Consider the following 22,408-nt stretch of genomic DNA (forward strand, 5'->3'; position numbering starts at 1 on the left):
TGACACCCAGCTCATCATTCAACAGAGTTTACAGGATATTTATAAGCCAGGAACAGCACAACATGCACCTAAGGATGAGAGGTAATGGTTTTCTCATTGGCAATATAGTATTAAGTGTTGTATTCAACAGCTGACACTTGTCATTAGCTTAACTCTAGTGTTGTGACAAAAACAGGAGGGTCAGAATCCAAGGAGCTGTCAATTAAATATCTGTAAGATATTATGCCTAACTAGACAGGAATAATCTGGAAATAATTCAGAATTTAATTAGGCAATAAAAATATCTGAAGGAGGTTAGCAGCAAATCTGGGTGAGGTGATACAGACTGGAAATCAGAAGAAAGAAAGAAATGAGGATATGAAGGGCTAGAGAAAAACTAATACGTCTTGTCTTTGGGAATTGAAGAAACGCATAAATCCAACCGGGACACATAGAAAGTTAGTTATCTTCAACCTTAGTAGGGTAGGTGGGGATGGGGTCCAGTCTTTGATCTACTCAAATCAAAAGGAGGAATTACATAAACTTGAACGAGGCTTCTGAAAGTGTAGATTCAGAGTTTTGTTGGACAACACTGAAAAAGGACCAGTGGGACCCTGTGTGGGGTGTAAGAAGAGTCGTCCTGGATATGGGCAGTCTGCAGTCAAGCACACCTGCTCACACACTCTCTGGCCAATCAGCAACCTTGGTCTCCTGAGGCAGTAACCATCATTTTTTCTGGGGTGATAACCCAGTTTACTTGGGATGGTAATCTCTATTTGCCTGCTGGATGTAAAACTAGAAAAATGTCTTTTAACCCCAAGGGATTTCATAACTAAATAGAGACATGATGAAGTACATCAAACTTATATAGTATTTTTAAAATGTAACAAACCACGGAGTGATCACTATGTGTCATGTTATTTTAAGAACTTCATAAATACTAACTTTTAAATTCTAATTCTCATTACCTCTCTATGAGGTAGGTCCTATTATTATCCCTATTTAGAGAGGAGGAAAGTGAGGCACAGAAAAGTTAAGTGGCTTACCCAAGGTCACAGAACTAGTAAGTGAAGAGCCAGGCAGTCTGATTCTAAAGTCTGTGCTCTGAGCCACACACTATTCCTATACTTTTGTGTTCAATTTAGGATTAGCTTTTAAAATAATCTTTAAATATTTAAAGTTTTGTAAAGAAATTAGCCTTATTAGATTATCTGTTATATTAACCTTATGATTAAAACCTTAAATTGCATAACTGAGTAACTGACTTTGAACTCATAATTTTAGGCTGAAAGGTATAAGAGAGTTGGGCTAAGGAGAGTATTGAAATGTTTCAGAGAAACTGAAATTGACTGTGGTTATGCATCTACTTGATTAGATTTGCAGGAACTGTATGATACGTAGACAGGCTTGCTGATTTAGTCAGGTACTTGAAGGAGTTAGAAAACTAGAACATACTTGTGACATGTGGAGTAATGGTCCCATCCAAAGATGTCCTAATTTCTGGAACCTTACATGGCAAAGGAGAAGTAAGGCTACAAATGGAATTATGGCTGCTAATCAGCTGACTTTTAGATAGGGGGTATATTCTGGATTACCCAGGTGGTCCCAGTGTAACACAGGATCTTTAAGTGTGAAAGAGGGAGGCAGGAGAGACAACTTGGGAGATGGCAGTGTTAAAAGGACTAAACCCAACATTGCTGGCTTTGAAGATGGAGGCAAGGAGTCCACAAGCCAAGAAATGTGGGTGGCTTCTAGAAGCTAGAAAAGGCACAGATAGATTCTCCCCAAGAGCCTACAGAAGGAACACAGCCCTGCTGACACCTTGATTTTAGTCCAGTGATGACTGTTTTGGATTTTTGAACTACTGAACTGTAAGATAATAAATTTGTTTTATTATTGTTGTTTTAAGCCACTAAGTGTGTGGTTACTTCTTACAGCAGCTATAGAAAACTAATACAATACTAAATCTATGAATGCAGGTTTAAATGTTTAAGATAATTTAATTGACCAAATTGTAAACAGGACAGACTGTCAGAGGGAATTTATTCTCCTCAACCTGGGTTCTTTAAATAATTAAAGAATGGAAGGTGGCCAGGTGTGGTGGCTCACGCCTGTAATCCCAGCACTTTGGGAGGCTGAGGCGAGCAGATCACGAGGTCAGGAGATCGAGACCATCCTGGCTAACACAGTGAAACCCCGTCTCTGCTAAAAATACAAAAAATTAGCTGGCCGTGATGGTGGGCACCTGTAGTCCCAGCTACTCTGCAGTGAGCCGAGATCGTGCCACTGCACTCCAGCCTGGGCGACAGAGTGAGACTCCATCTCAAAAAAAAAGAATGGAAGGTGACAATCCTTATTTGCTAGGTTTTAAAATAAGTTTTATAAATTGAGATTTAAAGCCTTAAATAATAAAAACATTACTTAACTGCTAATAGTGTTTTCTGAGCACACATTCTGACTGTGAATATTTTTTAATACACCATTTTTATTTACTATTTTTTAAAATAGTTTCTGCTAGAATCATTGACATTCTATAATGGCCATCAAATTTTACCATGAGATAGTGTGACATTTCAGTCATAGGCAGGCTTGATTCAGTTCAGCCAACACTGATTAAGGGCCTACTGCAATCCAGGCTCACATAGTCCTTGCCCTAAAGAAGCTAACAGGCTAATGTGGAAGACAGATAGAGTTAAGGAGCTTCCCTAGAATTTTGTTAAGGGCCACATTACATTTTACAAATAGAAGTATTTCTATTATGCCTCAGTCATTGCCTCCTATGCAAGTTCATCCTGGATTAACTACTACTACTATTACCCTTTCCTTTTGATTTATATCAGATAACAGTTTTTTCTCCTCAGTTTTGGAATTACATATGTATTTTTCTCTATGCAGTTTCCATTCCTTTTTGAGCGCTGAGTATAAGAAGATAGTTGAAACAATAGAGAAAGTTAAGTACTCCTCTTCTATCCCCTTTAACTTGTGGTAAGATGTGATGGTGACATTGGCTGGACGCAGTGGCTCATGCCTATAATCCCAGCAGTTTGAGAGGCCAAGGCGGGTGGATCGCCTGAGGTCAGGAGTTCGAGACCAGCCTGGCCAACATGGTGAAACCCCGTCTCTACTAAAAATGCAAAAAATTAGCCAGGCATGGTGGCGGGCGCCTGTAATCCCAGCTACTCGGGAGGGTGGGGTAGGAGAATTGCTTGAACCCAGGAGATGGAGGTTGCAGTAAACCGAGATTGTGCCACTGCACTCCAGTCTGGGCAACAGAGCAAAACTCTGTCTCACAAAAAAAAAAAGGAAAGATGTGATGGTGATGTCTGGCAGCATTTCCGCTCGAAGCTCAGGAAGCCTAGAAGCAGGAGCTCTTTGCTTCATTGAGCTGAACACTATGGGGGTCCACAGCTGATTGTCAAGAGTCTGATGTAGGCTTTTCTGGGAGAAAATACTTCAGCTCAATGAAGCAAAGAGCTCCTGGGTTCCTTCCTAGACAGAGCTGTTTTTTTGTAAGTAACAAGATGCTGGGGGTGTTCACAGGCCCAGGTGTGGAACGCTAGATGACGGCCTTACTGTCTGTCATATGCCTTTTATCTTTCATAAAAGGTGGTGCTAGAATTCTGTTGTCTTATGCATTAACTTTGGTGGTAGAATTCAGGAAGCAATATGGGCTTCCTTTTAAGTGTGCCAAATGTGAATCTGTTCTCATTTGACTCGTTAATAGGTAAGGAAGATGCATTGTCACACTTAACCAAGTACCATTCCGCATTTGATGAAGCAGATGAGATAGGCTGGATTCCTCTGCATAAGGCTGCAGTGCAATTAAATAAGAAAATTTTGGAAATAACCCTAAGCGGTAAATTCCCTTTGACTCTTCTTGATGCTTCTGAGAGATAAATTTAACATTCATTTCTATATCTTCATTTGTGTGGTATGATGAATTTATTTCAGCTTCAGACCCCAGTCTGTGGGAGCAAACCACTCACAATGGTGAAACGCCACTTTTTTTGGCTGTCAGCAGTTGCCTCTTAGAAAATGCCACTTTTCTTCTTCTCAATGGCTGCAATCCAAATGCTAAGAATTTCGAAGGCAATTCTCCTCTTCTTACAGGTAAATGAATACCTTGTTTCTGAAAAAGAGTCTGTGGCACCGAGTCTCCTTCATGCCCCCAGGTTTCAAAGGCAGCTTTTTGTGCACAGTTGCAGCACTGTCACTCTGTTCCCAACTGACCAGACATGGGTACCGACCCCCCAGAAGCTTTCCATAGGCTGGCCTGTGAGGTGGCCTGATGCAAAACCTCTGCCCAATTAAGAGCAGCTCATTTTGCATGGTGCCTTGATCGAGCCAGTTAATTCTCATATAAGAAATCAGAGGGGAATAGAATTACCTCATGGAGCAGGGGTGAAGGGCAGGCAGCTGAAACAGAACAGTTGGTTGAAAACTATTAAGAAGCAGATAGTCATATCTCTAGATCACTCCTGCCCAATCCCAGCAGAATCCTGGAGGTTTATTCTCTGCCTAGCTTAAACGGAGAGTCTCTGGACCATGGAATTTTAGGTGACGGTGGGAGTACTAGATTGAAAACACTGGAGGAATTAAGCAAACATAATTGAGACCGCCCAGCCCTCCTCCTAGAAGGCTGGCAGCCAGGCCCTTACCCTTCAGGCTGCTGGGGGTTTTCTGGAGGAATCTGCCCAGCCCAAGAAGAAAGAACTAAAGATAGTGACATTGGGGCTTTCCCAATAAGTGGCCCTAACATATCAACCTATTGTTAAACCCACAGTCCACAAGCCCCACCCTCTGCTTAAAATTTCCAACCAGCTTTTTAGTCTTCAACTTTTAATTATGAGCAAATAGCCGAAGGCTATCTGAGGAAAATCTTCAACAAACAGAATTAAGCAACTTTAAGATTATTTAGGAAAAATAAAATTTAAAGGGAAATTGTCATTAACTTCCTCAGAGAAACCATTTTAATAAGAACAAGATGTTAGCAAAATTAGAAAACAAAATATTCTTGAAAATTAAAAATATGAGCAGATATTTTAAAAACCAAAACAATGCTGGAAGATGGAGTTCAGGAAAGCTTCCAGAAGAAGAAAATAAGAAATGGAAAATAGGAAAGAAGTGAAAATTAGTTGGATGATCCAAGAGGAGCAACGTGAATAAGAGGAATGAGAGAACAGACAAGATGGAGGTGGTATATGGCCAATGCAATAAGTCAAGAAAATGATTTCCTAAAATGAAGGAAAAGTGTTTCCAGAATAAAGGGCCACACTAAGTGCCAGCTCAATGAACCGTAAAAGACTCAATACCCTCGGCACTTTGTCTTAGAGCAATGAGAGAACTTTCTGTGGCAAATTATAAATGGTTATTAGCAGAATTCATACTGATTCAGCACCTCAGCAGCTAGCAAGACTCCTCATACACATTTGATGCCAATAATTAATGAATGAATAGCGAGATGGATAAAGTTAGGTGTTTTAGGATCTTGGGGGTCTAAGTATCCTTCTCTAAATGTGAGTTCACACTATAAATGCAGAAAAGCCAATTATTAGAGGATTTTGTGTAACAAAAAGTTCTTTAAAATGTAACATGTAGAAATAAATTCAAGGATACATGTGAAAATGTTAACAAAGATCATCTCAGAGGTGGAATTAAACTTTTCTACTTACATAGCCTCTTTTAAATTATAATAAAAAATCATAAAAAGCTAAAAAAAAAAAAAAAAGAGACAAGTCACTAGGGAAGACTCACAAGTCACTGTGGAAAGAAGTTTCCACAGACTTCCTGAGAGAAAAAAAAGGAATACATAATATAAAAAAGATGAAAAATCAGAGTGGTTTCAGACATCTCAATGGTAACTAGAAGCTTGAAGTAATTGGTGGTGAATAATAGTTTTACAGATTCTGAGGAAAAAATACTTTCAACTTAAAATTCTATATTTCCTCCAACTCTCAAATCTGACAGTAGATTAAAGACATAAAATATATTTTCAGGCATAGGAAATCTCAAAAACTTTCTTGCTCCCTGCTGTTAGGAAGCTAACGGAGCAAATGTTCTACCAACATCGGAGTAAAGTAGAAAAACAAAAGCTTGGGATCCAGGAAACAGAAGATCCAAGCCAGATGGGAGGCAAATGAGATCCCTAAGATGAGGGGAATAACGATCTTAGGATGACCAAATATGACCAGGCACTGAGGTCCAGATTGGAACAGGTCAGGAGGCCCCAGGTAGAGGCTTCTTCAAGGCCATGGTGGCCTAGGAATGACATCTTGAAAGGAGATGTTGACAGTTTAGAGAGTTTGGGGTGGAATTAATGATAAATTGGAAACTAAGCAAATGAAACATAAGACAAGTATTAACTCCAGGGAAAACAAAAAGATGTGCAGAAAAGGAAATGTAAATATGGCCTACCTTTGAATAACATACATGAAGGTAAATATTAAATATTTAACAAAAATTATGCTTCAAAAATATTAGGATGGTGGGACGAGAAATGTGCACATGTGGTGGGGACAGGAGGAAAAAAGTTAAATCCTCATTTTCTATGGTAAGAAGTCATTAAATTATACCAAAACCAAAAATCAACAAGTATCAATACAAGCAGGTTACTTAGAGACATGGGCATGAAGAACAAAGAATCAGCTAAAGGATCCCTCTGGAGAAGGAAAAAGATGGTAGGGAAAGAATAATGGACTTCACAGTAATTGGCTCTTTAAGTTCTGTACATGTATAGCTTTTATCAAAATAAAAGCTGAAAATTAGGCTGTACACGGTAGTTCACGCCTGTAATCCCAGCACTTTGGGAGGCTGAGACGGGCGGACACCTGAGATCAGGAGTTTGAGACTAGCCTGACCAACATGGTGAAACCCTGTCACTACTAAAAATACAAAAATTAGCAGAGCATGGTGGCAGGCATCTGTAGTCCCAGCTACTCGGGAGGCTGAGGCAGGAGAATCGCTTGAACTAGGGAGAGACGAGGTTGCAGTGAGCCGAGATTGCGCCACTGCACTCCAGCCTGGGTGACAGAGCAATACTGTCTCAAAAAAAAAAAAAACAACACTGAAAATTAAAGAGAGACCAACAGAGTACTGCCAAAAATTAGGATTTGGGGTCCCTTCATGGTTTGTCCCAAGATGCTAAGGCTTTGCATTTTATAGAAAAAACACTGAGCAGAAGAGCCTTCTCTGAGAAAGCACGCATAAACCATAAAGCACCCTAGCACTGTATAGTGAAAAGAACTCTGGGTCAGATCTAACCTCTCTAAACCTGTTTCCTTGTCTATAAGATAGTATTTGTCTTGTGCGTAGAAAAATCACATATGTAAAAACCATGAAGCTGTGAAGCCTGTTGTAACGATGGTAGAGCTAGTTTTCCTCTCTTCACTTCAGCCTATCTGGCAGGTCAAATGATTCCATTTCTGTGGCACCTAAACAGCATGTCCCCATTGATAGGTCATGGAAAATGCTGGGTTAAAAAGTTAAGCAAATGCATTGCAAGATTCCTCAGAGACTTCAGTATACCAATGTGCAAAGTGAATCTTGAAGAGGGTGACAGAATATACAGTGCTGGCTGAGAGCAGTGGCTCACGCCGGTAATCCCAGCCTTTGGGAGGCCGAGGCAGGAAGATCACTTGAACCCAGGGGTTTAAGATCAGCCTGGGCAACATACCAAGACTGCATCTCTACAGAAATTTTTAAAGAAATTAGCCAGGCATGGTGGTGTATGCCTGTAGACCCAGCTTCTTGGGAGGCTAAGGCAGGAGGATTGACTGAGCCCAGGAGTTCAAGGCTGCAGGGAGCTATGATTGTACCACTGCACTTCAGCCTGGATGACAGAATGAGACCCTAAATATATATATTTACATACATACATACACACACACATACACATATATACACACACACACACACACACACACACACAGTGTTCCCAAGCCTTTTATTATTATTTTAACTACAAAATCATTTTCTTTACATTTCCTTACAGAAACTGAAGGGGCTTTCTGCACAACATACTTCGGTGTGTTGCCAAAGTGTGTGAATGCAGAAATGATAGAACTATCATCTTCTATAGCCTCAACCACTCCCACCAGACGTGCATATTTCAATTGTGTTTTAGTCATTCATTTTCTGGGGTAGATTCTGTTTTGTTTTTTTTTTAATTTTTGCCATGTGTCAGAGTCTGGGCTGTCTTTTGTTTTTTTCTTATTTTAAAGCAGCTACAAACATTTCCAGGACTGTACTGAATAATTAAGTTCCCATTTTCTTGAAGAATAACGATAAGTGAAAGGTTTACATTTGTGTTTCAACCACATAAGCAATGAATAATTACTCATGGCTTACAGAAAAACATAGTCCATTGATGTAAAACATTCTCAGTATTATTTGACACATGCCTTACTTTACAATCTGTTTCCTAAACACAGAATGTTGGGGTCTGGGAGTGGGTGGGAAGAACTGCTTAAGAAAGCCTGAGGGATACTTGCAGATATGCTACTCTGGTCTTAACTTCCTGTTGAACACGCCCACCACACTTCTCATTTCCCAGCTGTGCTGCGTGACTTCTATGACATGGCTGCCTTGCTGATCAACTATGGAGCAGATGTCAATCTGCGCTGTGCCAACGAGAGGACAGCTCTCCATGAAGCAGCCAAACTGGGCAGAGAGGACATGGTGAAGCTTATGCTGGTTTCTGGGGCACACCCTGACTCACAGAGCACGTATGGATTCACTCCTCTTGCTCTTGCTGCCCAAAGTGGACACACTGAAATCATGGAAATGTTACTGCGGAAAGGCAAGATCTTCTGTTTGGTCAGCACACTAACAAAGGGTAACATGATCCAGGGGTTCTCCTCTTAATGGAGAGCTTCAAAATAATAAAAGTTAACATTTTATTTAAGCATAATATAAATGTTTGATAAAAATTATGGGTTAATAGTGTTTACTGAGAAGCCTAACATAAAGATTGAATTTTTTATTAGGTCTGACATACTTTCCCTAAAGTTACCAGGATGCAGGTTACATTTACTTAACATTCCCTCACTGTGCTAAGATGATGATGGTTTTTTAACTTTTTTGTGGTGTTGTCCTTTTCTAGAATCATAAAATCAAACACCCTGCAACATACTCTACACGTTACCTCTGCCGAAGTCCAAATCATGAGGCAGTTTAATCTGTTACCAAATGGCTTTAGATGTTAGGAAATTCTTCCTGATTTCTTCTCTTTGGGTCCCAGTTCTTCACTCTAGTAATAACCAAAACTCCAAGAGAAGGGGAAAGCAACTTAAACTTATTGGGTAGTGTCTATGCAACAAGCATTAAACTACCCATGTTGCCTCGTAACCCTTTAAAAACTCTGTGAGGTAGGTATTATCCTCATTTTATACTTGAGGAAAGTGAGGGTCAGCCATGGTACCAGTTGCATGACTTCCCTTCAAACATGCCCCCTCCCCTATCCCCAGCTCTGTAGCTGTGGTCATTTTGAATCCTGGCTTAACTAGCAGGGACCCTTGGCTCAGAGAACTTTGGCCTTTACTGTCTTTGAGGAGAGCTCATTGATGACACTGTTAGATGAAGCAAGGTAGGATCAATCTAAAGCTTTTTTTCAAAAAAGCAAATTTTTACCAAGATTTTTAAAAGTCTCAATAATAGAATTATCTTTATTCTCCTCCCTGTCTAGAAGTATTATTTTGTTCTTTAACAATACATAGTCCTGGTCTCCAGTATTCTAGATGGCAGAGACTCCTATATTTAAGAACAACCTTGTGCTTTTTAGACATATCTAAATCTTTCCTGTTGTATAGGGGAGGCTAGTTTCTAATCAATGGCCATAAGACATTTTAAGTAAAATGTTTTAAATGATCAATATAAGAAATGTCTAAAGTCATTAGGTGGAATAACAAAAGTAAACATTGGAATCTTTCATTTATGAGGAAAGAGTAACCTTTTGTATAGATCATTGATTAAAATACAGAGAAAGAAGCAATAAATGTTAAATCCTTTACCCTGCAAAGAAACCAGTATCAGTTGACCTCAGTGAGTAAGCATTTCCTTTAAGTGACTCCTTACGAAGTAATTTGCACCAAGTGACATAGATGGTAAATGACAGAGCCAGTATTTCAAGGTACATCTGTCTGATTCCAAATCACATTACCACCCTACATTGCTAGAGTGGCAACATGGCATCATAGATATAAGCCCTGGGTCTAGAATACCTGTATATGAATCCTGACTACCTTGCTTACTAGCTGTGCATTTTTGGGGAAGTCACTGAAACTCAATGAGTTTCTTCATCTTTAAAATGAGTATGTTAAGCACCTACTGCTGGGGGTTGTTACAAAGTTTAAAAATTATTATACATATAAAGGAACCAGCACATAGTGGACACTCAATAAACAGAGGCTTATTGGACTTCTTAAGGCATTCTTGGAATGGGGTTCTTGGGCAGCCACTGGACCCTGATGACTCTTATGGAGTCTGTGTTAAATTAAAGTCACTACATCTTTTTTATGTGAGTTTCAGAATGCTTTCCGTAACTTTTGTCCATTCAAATGCTACTCTTTCTTCAGAGCCCATTTTACTGGGAAGACTTCCACAACTGACCCAAACTCTCTTCTCCTTCCTTCACCTCCCAGCTCCCCTTACAACCCCAGCCCTAGATCTTCTAGAAGACCTTTTGCCTGTACCTGTACTCTTATTATTCACATCACTCACATAACACTTAACATACAGGGTGTAAGTTAAGCATTCTTAATCTGAAATCCAGAATCTTCCAAAATCTGAAACTTTTTCAACATCAACATAATGCTCAAAAGAAATTCCTACTGGAGCATTTCAGATTTCGGATTTCTGGATTTGGGACTTGTAAGTATAATGCAACTTGTAAATGTAACGCAAATATTTTTTTAAAAAACCCTGAAATCTGCAACAGTTCTGGTCCCAAGCATTTTGGATAAGGGATACTCTGTACTAATAACTGTACAACAACTTACTTCTTTGGCTATTGGCAGTTCCTAACCTCAATTAAAAACAGTTACAGTGTCTCCTACTATGGTCCCCTACAAACAAGCTAAAACAGAACAAATGCCCTTTTCCACCAAAACAGTATCATTAGATGGCATGGTATCATAGTTCGATAGATTTGTCTAGTACCATCCTATATGTGTGTTATGAGTTAAGTGGGCTTTTATAGGCTGGTCTAGAAATAAAAGCAACTTTTATAACAGTATTTCTACTTGAATTTTCAAGTTCCAAACAAATGGACATCAAATTACTTCAAAAACTAACCTACTTATAATTTAGAAACTGCCATTTTTTTCTTCCCCAACTAGTTTATAAGTTACTTGAAAACAGAAGGTATATATTTTGTTACTTTGATTCTTGGTGCTTTGCTAGAGTGCGTGCTCACTAATTGCTTTTTGGTGACGGTGATATATTTTTAAGATTGCTCAAGAAATACAGTGAAAAATAATTTTTGCATTAACAAGTCTTTCTCCTCTTAGGAGCTAATGCTCATGGGCAGGCCTCTGATTCTTCTTCCATCTTACTTGAAGCCGCAAGTGGAGGAAATCCAGATGCTGTGGCTCTCTTGCTGGAGTACGGAGCTGATGCCAACATCCCTAAGAATTCAGGCCACCTGCCCATCCATGTGGCAGCTGACAGGGGCCACTTACTGTTAAGTTCAATTACATTATTGTAAATAATAAAAATAGTAATAGCTACCTTTTATTTTGAGCTGCTTCTAGGAACTTTATAATCTTTAATCACCGATCCCACAACCTAAACATACTGGTTTTTTTTTTTTTTTTTTGAAATGCAGTCTCCCTCTGTTGCCAGGTGCTGGGTCTGAACCATAGACCCTGGCCAAGTGACAGATGAAAGGAGTACTTAGACATAGGTATCCAGTGAAAGAGTGGGCTAGGGGACCAGGCTGCTCAAAGAAAGAGTTGTAGCAGCCACGGCCCTGACAAGCTGGTGCTTCAGGCATTTATTTAGTACAGATTTAATGACAAAGGCTTTGACCCAGCACATCTTGTGAGTAATTAACAAAGCTCCCCCCCAACCCCCGCCACCAGAGCAGTCCTACATGTGGATGATTAAAGGCCAGTTCCGAGGCCTAAGTAAAGTAACTTATCTAGATCAATTCCCTTACACTTCCTTGTTACCTACTCTGAGAGAATTCAGCTGCCTTCAGCCAAATCCTTTCCTGAAGCTTTTGCAAAACCTCCTGGCCTTCCAAGAAGGTTTGCTTCTTTCTGTAATTTTTATGATTTTTCCCACCACGCTGACTGAACTCCTGCAGCCAGGCTGGAGTGCAGTGGCATGATCTCAGCTCACTGCAACCTCCGCCTCCCAGGTTCAAGCAATTCTCCTGCCTCAGCCTCCTGAGTAGCTGGGACTACAGGTGGGCACCACCACACCAGCTAATTTTTGTATTTTTAGTAGAGATGGGGTTTCACCATGTTGGCCAGGATGGTCTCGATCTCTTGACCGCGTGATCCGCCCGCCTTGGCCTCCCAAAGTCCTGGGATTACAAAGCTTGAGCCACCGCGCCCAGCCCTAAACATACCTTTTAAAGATGAGAAACTCTTAGGAGAATTGCTTGAACCCGGGAGGCGGAGGTTGCAGTGAGCCAAGATCACACCACTGCACTCCAGCTTGGGCAAAAAGAGGAAACTCCGTCTCAAAAAAAAAAAAAGAAACTCTTGACCAACTAGGAAGAACTAGAAATGGCTGTTTAACCTCTGAAGCCACCGAAGAGATAGAAAACTTTTTTTCTCAGGTACTTAGACAATATGGGAAGCCTCAGGTCTCTGAGCTAAGTCTGAATTTTATAGCTTAGACGGTAATTCCATTCAATTTTACTTGGTATCTGAGCTTCTGGATGAAGGAATTATGCTTTTTTTTTTTGGTTGCGGGTTCTAAATGCCCCCTGAATATTGATGCTATCTAGTATTACTATAAAACAATAATAAGTTAGTGCTACATCTTAAAAACAATGTTGAAATGCATTTTGAAATTCTTTCTCAGAGCTCTAAAGATACTGATTCCAGTTACGGATCTTGCTGCCATTAAGCAGAGTGGGATCAGTCCAGTTCACTGCGCAGCAGCAGGAGCACATCCTCAGTGCCTGGAACTCCTCATCCAGGCTGGATTTGATGTGAACTTCATGCTGGATCAGAGAATTAGCAAACACTACGATGACCACAGGAAGTCAGCTTTGTATTTTGCTGTATCAAACAGTGACCTCTCTTCAGTCAAGCTGCTTCTGAGTGCTGGAGCTCTGCCTAATCAAGACCCGGTTAACTGCCTCCAGATAGCCCTCAGGATGGGCAACTATGAGCTGATCAGTCTGCTGCTAAGGCATGGGGCCAATGTCAATTACTTCTGCAGAGTTAACCCTTTACATTTCCCATCAGCACTGCAATACACTCTGAAAGATGAAGTCATGCTCAGGATGCTGCTGAACTATGGGTATGACACAGAGCGATGTTTTGATTGCCCACATGGAGACAAAGTCCATCCTTCCTATACTGTTGAAGGCTGGACATCTACAGTTATCAAAGATACTAAGGTAAGTCCACAGTATTGGCTGTATTCCCTTACAGTCATTATTGGTGTCCCTGGAACTATGGCAATAAATAGATTACATCCATTCTCTCCAGAGGCTTAGTTGAAGAGATCCTAGTATAATAATTATATGATAAAATAATTATGATAAAATAAACAAAATAGTAGAAAGATAAAAAAGGAACAAAAACAGTACAGAGGTAAAAGTGATTTAACTCTGCCTAGCAGTGTGAGGAAGTTTCATAAATGAAGCAACTGATTAAATGATTTATTTTGATCATATTTCTGATGAAAAAAGAATCAGAATAAGTATAGTTGACCACTACCATCCCTTCCCGTTTTTGAGACATTTTTCCGTCTTGGCTTTCATCACACCACATCTCCTTTGACTACAATGCTAAACCACAGATACTTTGTGTTTTTCATTTACTTTCCTAATTCTGACTTTGTTTCCCTCAGTTCTGTGAAGTAATAACTTTGTCATGGCTGCAACATCTCTCTGGAAAGGTTGTTCGAGTGATGCTTGATTATGTTGATCAAGTTCGGATCTGTTCAAAGTTGAAAGCTGTGCTCCAAAAACAGGGGATCTGGTCAGAAATACATTTTATCTTAAGTAAGTATCCTTCTTGTAGAATGACTTTTTAAAAAAATACTAATTGTATTCTTATTTGGTTGTTTTAGAATTAGAACACCCTTCTCTTCTGGTTAAAAGCTTGACTTAAACCAGAAAAATACTATTCCTATCTTAAAAAATGTTACTAACTACATTTAATTTGTATTTATTACCTTTTCCGAGGAGATAAAATCTGTTAGGTAACTACTTATTATATAGGTAGGTAATACTTTCATCCCAATCCACCTAAACCATGGAAACAAAAGAACACCATGGACATAGGAATGAAAAGCTATTATATGGCAATAAAAACAAGGATGAGAAAAAGCTAAGAGCCATGTCTGTAGAGGGTATCAAAATGACCTTCTTCAAGCAAATTCAAAGTAGCACGTAAGACAAATAAGTAATTTATTTCATTTTATTTCCCCTTGGGTGGTAATCTTCAGTTCCTACCCTGTCCCTGAGGGTGCTAAAACACAAAGATTTTTTTTTTTTTTTTTTTTGAGACAGAGTCTCACTGTGTCAACCAGGCTGGAGTGCAGTGATGCAATCACAGCTCACTGCAACCTCCGCCTCCTGGATTCAAGCGATTCTCCTGCCTCAGTCTCACTAGTAGCTGAGATTACAGGCATGCAGTCACCACGCCCAGCTAATTTTTGTATTTTTAATAGAGACGGGGTTTCACCATGTTGGCCAGGCTGGTCTCGAACTCCTGGCCTCAAGTGATCCACCTGCCTCGGCCTCCCAGAGTGCTGGGATTACAGGCATGAGCCACCCCGCCTGGCCACATGCAGATTTAAGAACTTCAGATCTCACAGGCCAGATCCATGATTGATGCCAGTCTTTGGATTCTAACTTGACATGGCTCTGGAACCATATCTACAACAAGGATTGCAATAAGAACTGAAAAACTGTTTCCCTATTGACTTTGCCATTTAGTAACAGCCAATGAAATGCTATCAAATACATTTGCTAACAAAACCCTAAGATACTAAAAAAAAGTTCTTTTTCTCTTTGGATAATGTGCCTTTTCTTTTTAGCAAACCCTCGCTCCCTAAAACATTTGTGCCGCCTAAAGATCCGGAAATGCATGGGACGGTTACATTTGCGCTGCCCTGTCTTCATGTCATTTCTTCCATTACCCAATCGTCTAAAAGCATATGTCCTTTACAAAGAATACGACCTTTATGGACAAGGAATTTTTACAGGAACCTGGTAATCAAACCATTCTAATGGAAAAGGTATAATTTTGCAGCCATGTTCCTTAAAATTTCACTTATGTATGATTCATATTTTTTGCTTTACCCACCAACTAAAATCTCAATGCAGTCTAAGTCCTTTAAAAAGTAGCTCTGCTTGGGAGGCTGAGGCAGGAGGATTGCTTCACCTTGGGAGGTCAAGGCTGCAGTGATCACGCCACTGCACTCCAGCCTAGGTGACCGGAGCAAGACCCCATCTCTAAAAGAAAAAAAAAATTTCTTCAAGTAGCTTTGAACATAGCCTCTCAACATATAAATGACTAGCATTCTCTAGGCAGTTAAAAAAAAAATAAAACCCAAATAGTAAAAATTTCAATTAACTGAAATACACCAGTTTTATATAAATCCAATGTCTATGTGCCCAAAATAATAGATGCCACTTCTGACAAGTCAAGATAACTCACTGCAGTATCTTTTTTATAGAGAAGTATATATATAATACAGTAGTCTCCCTTATCGTCAGAGGATATGTTCCAAGACCCGCAGTGGATGCCTGAAACCAGGGTTAGTACAGAACCCTAAACATACTGTATTTTTTCCTACACAGTTACGTATCATACAATGTTTCAGTCATCATTGGACTACATATGTAATGGTGGTCCCATAAGATTATAATGCTTATTTTTACAGTAAAAATAAGCATTATATTTACTATATGTTATAATTATATATACTATGTTATAATATATGTTATAATATAACATATATTTACTATATGTTGTAATTGCCTATTCAGTACAGTAACATGCTGTACAGGCTTGTAGCCCGGGAGCAATAGGCTACATAACACATGGCCTAGTGTGTAGTATACCATCCCATCTAGGTTTGTATAAGTGATTCTGTTTGCACAATGACAAAATCACCTAACAACACATCTCTCAGTAGGTATCCACATCTTTAAGCCAGTTGTTAAGCAACATACAACTGTACACACATGCCCTACAGTGTGGATACACTGGACAGAGGGATGATTCAGGTCCCAGGTGGGACAAGGCAGGATGGTGAGAGACTTCATCATGTTACTCAGAATGGTGTGCAATTTAAAACTCATAAATTATTTGTTTCTGAGATTTTCATTTTAATACTTTTTTTTTGAGATGGAGTCTTGTCCTGTCACCCAGGCTGGACTGCAGTGGCATGATCTCAGCTCACTGCAACCTCTGCCTCCCGGGTTCAAGCGATTCTCGTGCCTCAGCCTTCCAAGTAGCTGGGATTACAGGTGTACACCACCATGCCCAGCTAATTTTTTTATTTTTAGTAGAAACGGGGTTTCACCATGTTGGCCAGACTGGTCTTGAACTCCTGACCTCAGGTGATCCGCCCGCCTTGGCCTCCCAAAATGCTGGGATTACAGGCGTGAGCCACCACGCCTGGCCTCCTTTTAATAGTTTTGGGCTGCGGGTAACTGAAACCACACAAAGGGAAACCATGGATAAGGGGTCTACTGTACATTTCAGTGATTGGACTGAATATATACTGACCCCAGTACATGACTCAGAAGTTTGCTGTTCTTGTGGGACCTAGCCTGATAATGGACATGAAGAGGCTCATTGATGGCAGTTACGTTAAATTTTTATTTCTATATATTTCATACTGCATGTAAGTATAGGTTCCTTTTTCTGAGATGGAGTCTCGCCCTGTCACCCAGGCTGGAGTGTGGTGGTGCAATCTCAGCTCACTGCAACCTCTGCCTCCTGGGTTCCAGAGATTCTCATGTCTCAGCCTCCCGAGTAGCTGGAATCACAAGAGTGTGCCACCACACCCAGCTAATTTTTGTATTTTTAGTAGAGATGAGATGGGGTTTCACCATGTTGGTCAGGCTGTCTCGAACTCCTGACCTTAAGTGATCTGCCTGCCTTGGCCTCCCAAAGTGCTGGGATTACAGGCATGAGCCACTGTGCCAGGCCTGTATGTAAGTATACATTTCTATGTGTGGAAAGTGAGGAAAGAAACTGAAAAAGACATTCATTCAACCATACTTGTGTCACATTTAGAAGCCATATCAACAGGGAAAACAGGTAGAATGATATCGTCCATTTTCACTACAGCCCAGTCAGCTATGGCCTTGATGTTTATATGTTTAGTCTTGGTACTTTTTAAAAGAATTAGATAGTTCAGTTTCTAGGGAAACTGAAGCTATATGATTTTTTTTCTAGTGTAGGGATTAATGGCTATATAGACTATTTCAGTAAGCACAGACTTTAAATTATTTTTATAGTTTTTTTACATTAAAAAATTTATATAGCTGACATGAATAGTTTTTATTTTTTTAAATCAAACTGATAAGTGAGTGGTAGATTATATATCTTTCAATATAGAAATATATTTAGGCTATACATGCACTTATATCAGATAAATTATATAATTCTAAAGTTAATTTCATCTATTCCCTGTACCTTCTAAAAGTGTATACACATTTCTATAAAATCCAAAACAAAACACTAAATCCCAGAAGAAAGTAACTATTTGACATAAACTATAAAGAGCACATGGGATGAATATGCATTAGTATTGAAATTACAGATCCAAGCTATACTGTGGTATGCACAATAACCTGCCCCTGTAAATTAGGGGAATTTCTGTAAGTAGGACCAAACAGTAGCAAGTATACGTCAATTAATGAAGTCTTTTTCCTTTACTAAAAGAAAAAAAGTCACCAGTGATCGATTAGTTTGCTTCTATAACAAACTTTTCCCAATAAAGTGACATTTTTTTTTTCATTTTAGCTGCTGTGGAATTATAGTTGGGCTAGCTGTATAATTTATAATGTCATAACAGATTAAGAAGTCCATTGTTTTACAAACATCTGAAATTACTTTGAGAAATAAAGTTCCGAGTATCAAATATTTCATTAAAAAACACTGTACAAAAATCATGGGCTTTATTATACATTAAAAAATCTTCTAACAACTTTTTTCCTGAAGCCTTGTCAGTATATACCTATTGTGACAAAATGAAAAAATAAGTTCTCCACCCCACATGTATACCAATACCATGATCACATAAAGTCGAGTTCTTCAAATCCAATTCTAAAGTGAAACATTGCATGATTTTAAATTGTACACTGCATGATTAATAGTATCAGTGAAATAAGAATTAATTCACTTACATTACAAAATCACCAAATATACAAAGCAATTTTGCATATTAGTTACAACTTAATCCCCAGTCTCATATTAACTGAAGTAAATTTCATGAGTGAAGCCACAGAGATTGGTTAAAAAGTATAATATAGTTCCAGTTTCAAATCTTTATGTATTACTAATTAATGTAGAAAGACAAAATCTCATGGGAGAAGAGTAAACCAAACTTGCTAAAAATAAAGGGCTGCTTTCTACAATTGGTGTGTTTAAATATTTAAAATACAATCTGAATGCTAAGAGGTTGTTTCAGAACCAACATTAATAATTTCATTTTAGGGCCGGGCACAGTGGCTCACGCCTGTAATCCCAGCATTCTGGGAGGCCGAGGTGGGCGGATCACGAGGTCAGGAGATCGAGAACATCCTGGCTAACACGGTGAAACCCCGTCTCTACTAAAAATACAAAAAATTAGCCAGGCGCAGTGGTGGGCCCCTGTGGTCCCAGCTACTCGGGAGGCTGAGGCGGGAGAATGGCGTGAACCCAGGAGGTGGAGCTTGCAGTGACCCGAGATCGCGCCACTGCACTCCAGCCTGAGCAACAGAGCAAGACTCTGTCTCAAAAAAAAATTTTTTTTCACTTTATTCAGGTGGCAGGTTTTACAATATACTAGCTCTTAGGATCTCTCAGCATTAATAGGATTCAAATTTTAAATAATATGGTTCCTAGATATAATGCAAAATTAACTCAGATGCCTTTACCATATACAATTTTATCTTCCCTAGGATGTACATCCTACTGACCTTTTCCCAAGCATAGTGGAAACACATTTACCACCCCTAGATTGTAGAGCCTGAGGATTCTTTTGAAATTATACAATAATCATTGCAGATGTGGCAAAAACTAGACTAGCTTTAGGGACTCTGTTCAAGATAATAGCTTTAGTCCCTTGTTAGCAAGTTCTCAAAATTTTTAAAGGTAGAAGGAATAACTGGTTTCCTATCTACTGACTTCATTGCCATAGTTACAAACAAACATACTGTTCATATAGGTAACAGAATGCATTGTAGAAGTAGGCAGGCTTAATGTCTTTTCTTTTTAAAAAGCAGTTTTGTTGATTTCTAACACCATTAAGTCTAAGTTTGAATGTGAGAAAAGATATCCCAAAATCTAATCCAATTACCCTCAAAGCATCTCAAGAGCTAGAAGGGATTTCAAAGGAGGGTAACAATCAGCTTTACCACTAGGCAGAAACCCATGGGCAGCCTTTAAATAACAAAAAGAGCTTATTAAAACAGATACTTAAATTTCTGCAGTAATGGAATAGTTCATATAGTTCAATAGTAACGGAACAAAAGCTGAATCATCTAAAATTGTTAAACCCACTCATAACTTCTATTTAGCATTGGAATGCACTTTGATCTGGCCTATGGAGATGGGTTTATTATTGTAGAAATTCCTGTGAACATGACTTAAAACGAACTACAGGTCTGTCCAGCATCCTTAAGTCTGCCAGTGCCCTTAACTCTAGCCTACACTATGACCCAGGGTGCTGACAAGGGGCAGCACTTGCTACCATGCAAAGCACCAGCTTAGTAAAGCTGCCTCCTAATGATGAACACCTTCCTTGTAGAATAACAGATTTCATCTGAACTAAGTGAGGTGACAATTTGTAGTATAAACAAAAGACTTAATGGAACAGAAAGCTCCAGTCTCCAAAAGGTCTTAAAAACAGGACTTGCCATGACTACTTAAGTGCTGGCAACAGAATAAATTCCAACTTCAACAAAACAAAAGAACTGATACACTATTGTGAAAGCATTCCCTTTGGTAAGCACAAAATAAACTTTTTATCAAAAGTATTTCATAAATTTCTACTTTTTTACTGTATGTTTTGGTAACATAAAGCATCAGTAAATAAACGTTACACCCATTTGGCACATGGATAGAAGGAATATCATGATCCTATATATCATTATCCTATTCCTACAGAAAACAATGTACATATACAGTGTGAAACAGCCGAGTTATATTTTGAGATCTAAAACAGATGTCATTTCTAATGCAGAACTAAGAAGAAAAAACCGTATATCAAAGAAAAAAAAGTCTTAGTGGCTAACCTCTTGAAAAATTTGTAAATGTGTGACTATGTAAAGTATTTTACCCACTATATTAACTTTGTATATATATACTTTTTCATGTGAAACACATGAAAACATAATTTCTATTAGCAGTGTTAAAAGTGATTACAGAAAAAAAATTAAGGTTTAACATAGACAACAGGCAGTAGAGAAATGTTATTTTAACCTTGGCACCAGGTTAAATCCTTCCTTGGTCAACTTCTCCTATACTCTACTAGGCATTCAATTCATTTCCTATCTTTCATAAAATTGGACCTTTTATTCATTTGAAGAGTAGACATATTTACAATAATTAGTGCAAATTATTCTATTCTCATACATTAGTTATTTGCCTTTGTGGATATAAAGTGGTGATTCAGTACGTTATCAAAACATGGCATTATGAAAATATTGGGAATATCAGTCTGAAATTTAAAAGATTACATTTTCTAAACTAAACTCTGGGAATTTTTACTTTAAGCATGAAACATAATTGTTATAGAACTTCTTTGAAATGTCACTTGACTTTCAATAAAAACTATTTCACACAATGCAGAAAATACAATGTATCATTCCACAGCAATATCTTTACTTGTCAATCCTAATCTAAAATGTACTGAACAAAAATCTTTTAATAAATTCCAATATCTTATTTGTAACCACTACTGCTCTGCAGCAGTAATTGAAGTCCCAACCTGAGAACTAAGAACGTGATAATAAAATGCCAAGGGCTCTATCAATCTTGAACTGAAGACACTTAAGCTTCTTTCCTACTGGCATCAAGTGCAGTACATTAGAGAAACGTGAGCAATCCCAGAAAGTGCCCTGAGATCAACAGTACCACCTGCCACAATTTGAAACCTTAAGTGTAAAATCTCTGTTCTAATTATTTTATAAAAGTTCTATTGCACATTTAATATTGTTAAAATATTTGCAAACTTGTAGAATTCTCTGTATAAAGGGCTTTAAACTTATTCAGCTAAATGCTTCCCCATCGCCAGCAAAATGTTCCTAATGAAAGAAAAGCATATCCATGAATGTCTAAGCCTGAAGAATAAATGATTTCTTATGGACACAGCCAATTACAATGCAAGAATTAAAAGTTCACAATTTGAAGGAAAAAATTCTTGAGCAAATGTAATTCCTCAGCAGTCTACTTCAGGGAGATGAGCAGGTTTCCTTTAGATGTTAATACATAGTACATTATGTTTAAGGGGGAAAAAAGATCAATGCAAACCTAAGTCATCAAGTTCAATCTGTTTTTTAAAATGTAGCTACAACAAATAAGCAAATATGAAGCTTAATCTCCTCCTTGATATTTCAACATAGTTGTTACCTTGTGCCATTTCACCATAGAAACTGTCAAATTCCAAGGGGGAAATATCTACCAAAAGTATAAGTTTATGCTTCTGACTCTCTCTTCTTTCCTCCTTCTCCCAAATCACTCTCTTCTGACTGGCTACTGCTAAGGACAACAAACTGCCCCTCACTACTGGCTTGGTTTGGTCTACTGGAAGCAGCTATCAACCGACTTTGTTCTTCCAAGTCCTAGTGGAAAAGACAAAAAAGAAACTAAGTTACTTGTCTGCAGTCAAATGGCAAATTATGCAGTTAAGATACATTCTTGAGAGCCACTTCAATTCTTCTGTCATAAATATGTACACATACTTCTGACAACTTGATAAAAAGAAAAGCTACACCCAAACAATACAACACCAAAATGAATTTTGGCACCATCCTATAAAAGCCAGCATTCAAACTAAAATCTAATATTTTCTCTTTCTT

At 38.6% G+C, this 22,408-nt stretch overlaps 2 protein-coding genes and 1 long non-coding RNA gene across 4 annotated transcripts in view; 1 reads left to right on the forward strand and 2 right to left on the reverse strand.

The window, feature by feature from the left end:
• The first annotated feature begins 61 nt into the window (after positions 1-61).
• On the forward strand, positions 62-15,474 carry ASB14 (ankyrin repeat and SOCS box containing 14). Its single transcript, XM_054552015.2, has 7 exons — positions 62-3,835; positions 3,931-4,089; positions 8,531-8,812; positions 11,484-11,655; positions 13,012-13,555; positions 14,011-14,164; positions 15,205-15,474. Exons 1-7 carry the CDS (start codon positions 3,646-3,648, stop codon positions 15,381-15,383), a joined length of 1,680 nt encoding a protein of 559 aa, XP_054407990.2. The 5' UTR covers positions 62-3,645; the 3' UTR covers positions 15,384-15,474.
• Positions 11,771-15,608, reverse strand: LOC129058570 (uncharacterized). Its single transcript, XR_008523743.2, has 2 exons — positions 15,474-15,608; positions 11,771-14,138 (listed from the first exon to the last, which is right to left on the reverse strand). It is a non-coding gene; the product is annotated as an uncharacterized LOC129058570 (long non-coding RNA).
• Positions 15,609-18,287: 2,679 nt separating this feature from the next.
• APPL1 (adaptor protein, phosphotyrosine interacting with PH domain and leucine zipper 1) overlaps positions 18,288-22,408 on the reverse strand; it is a 45,249-nt gene continuing 41,128 nt past the window's right edge. For both annotated transcript variants that reach the window (XM_002813610.6, XM_024244980.3), the window contains one exon: positions 18,288-22,171. In XM_002813610.6, the coding sequence (XP_002813656.3) occupies positions 22,025-22,171 (147 nt within the window). In that variant the 3' untranslated portion in view covers positions 18,288-22,024. The remainder of the gene's footprint in view (positions 22,172-22,408) is intronic.

Source organism: Pongo abelii, chromosome 2, assembly GCF_028885655.2.
Source record: "Pongo abelii isolate AG06213 chromosome 2, NHGRI_mPonAbe1-v2.0_pri, whole genome shotgun sequence".
NCBI lineage: Eukaryota > Metazoa > Chordata > Mammalia > Primates > Hominidae > Pongo > Pongo abelii.

Bases quoted from the DNA above. Each gene is read 5' to 3' on its own strand.
- ASB14 (XM_054552015.2), top strand. From the start codon at position 3,646: ATGGGCTTCCTTTTAAGTGTGCCAAATGTGAATCTGTTCTCATTTGAC. The intron at 8,813-11,483 runs GTAACATGATCC...TTCTCCTCTTAG, and splicing joins GGTCAGCACACTAACAAAGG to GAGCTAATGCTCATGGGCAG. The intron at 11,656-13,011 runs GTTAAGTTCAAT...ATTCTTTCTCAG, and splicing joins GCTGACAGGGGCCACTTACT to AGCTCTAAAGATACTGATTC.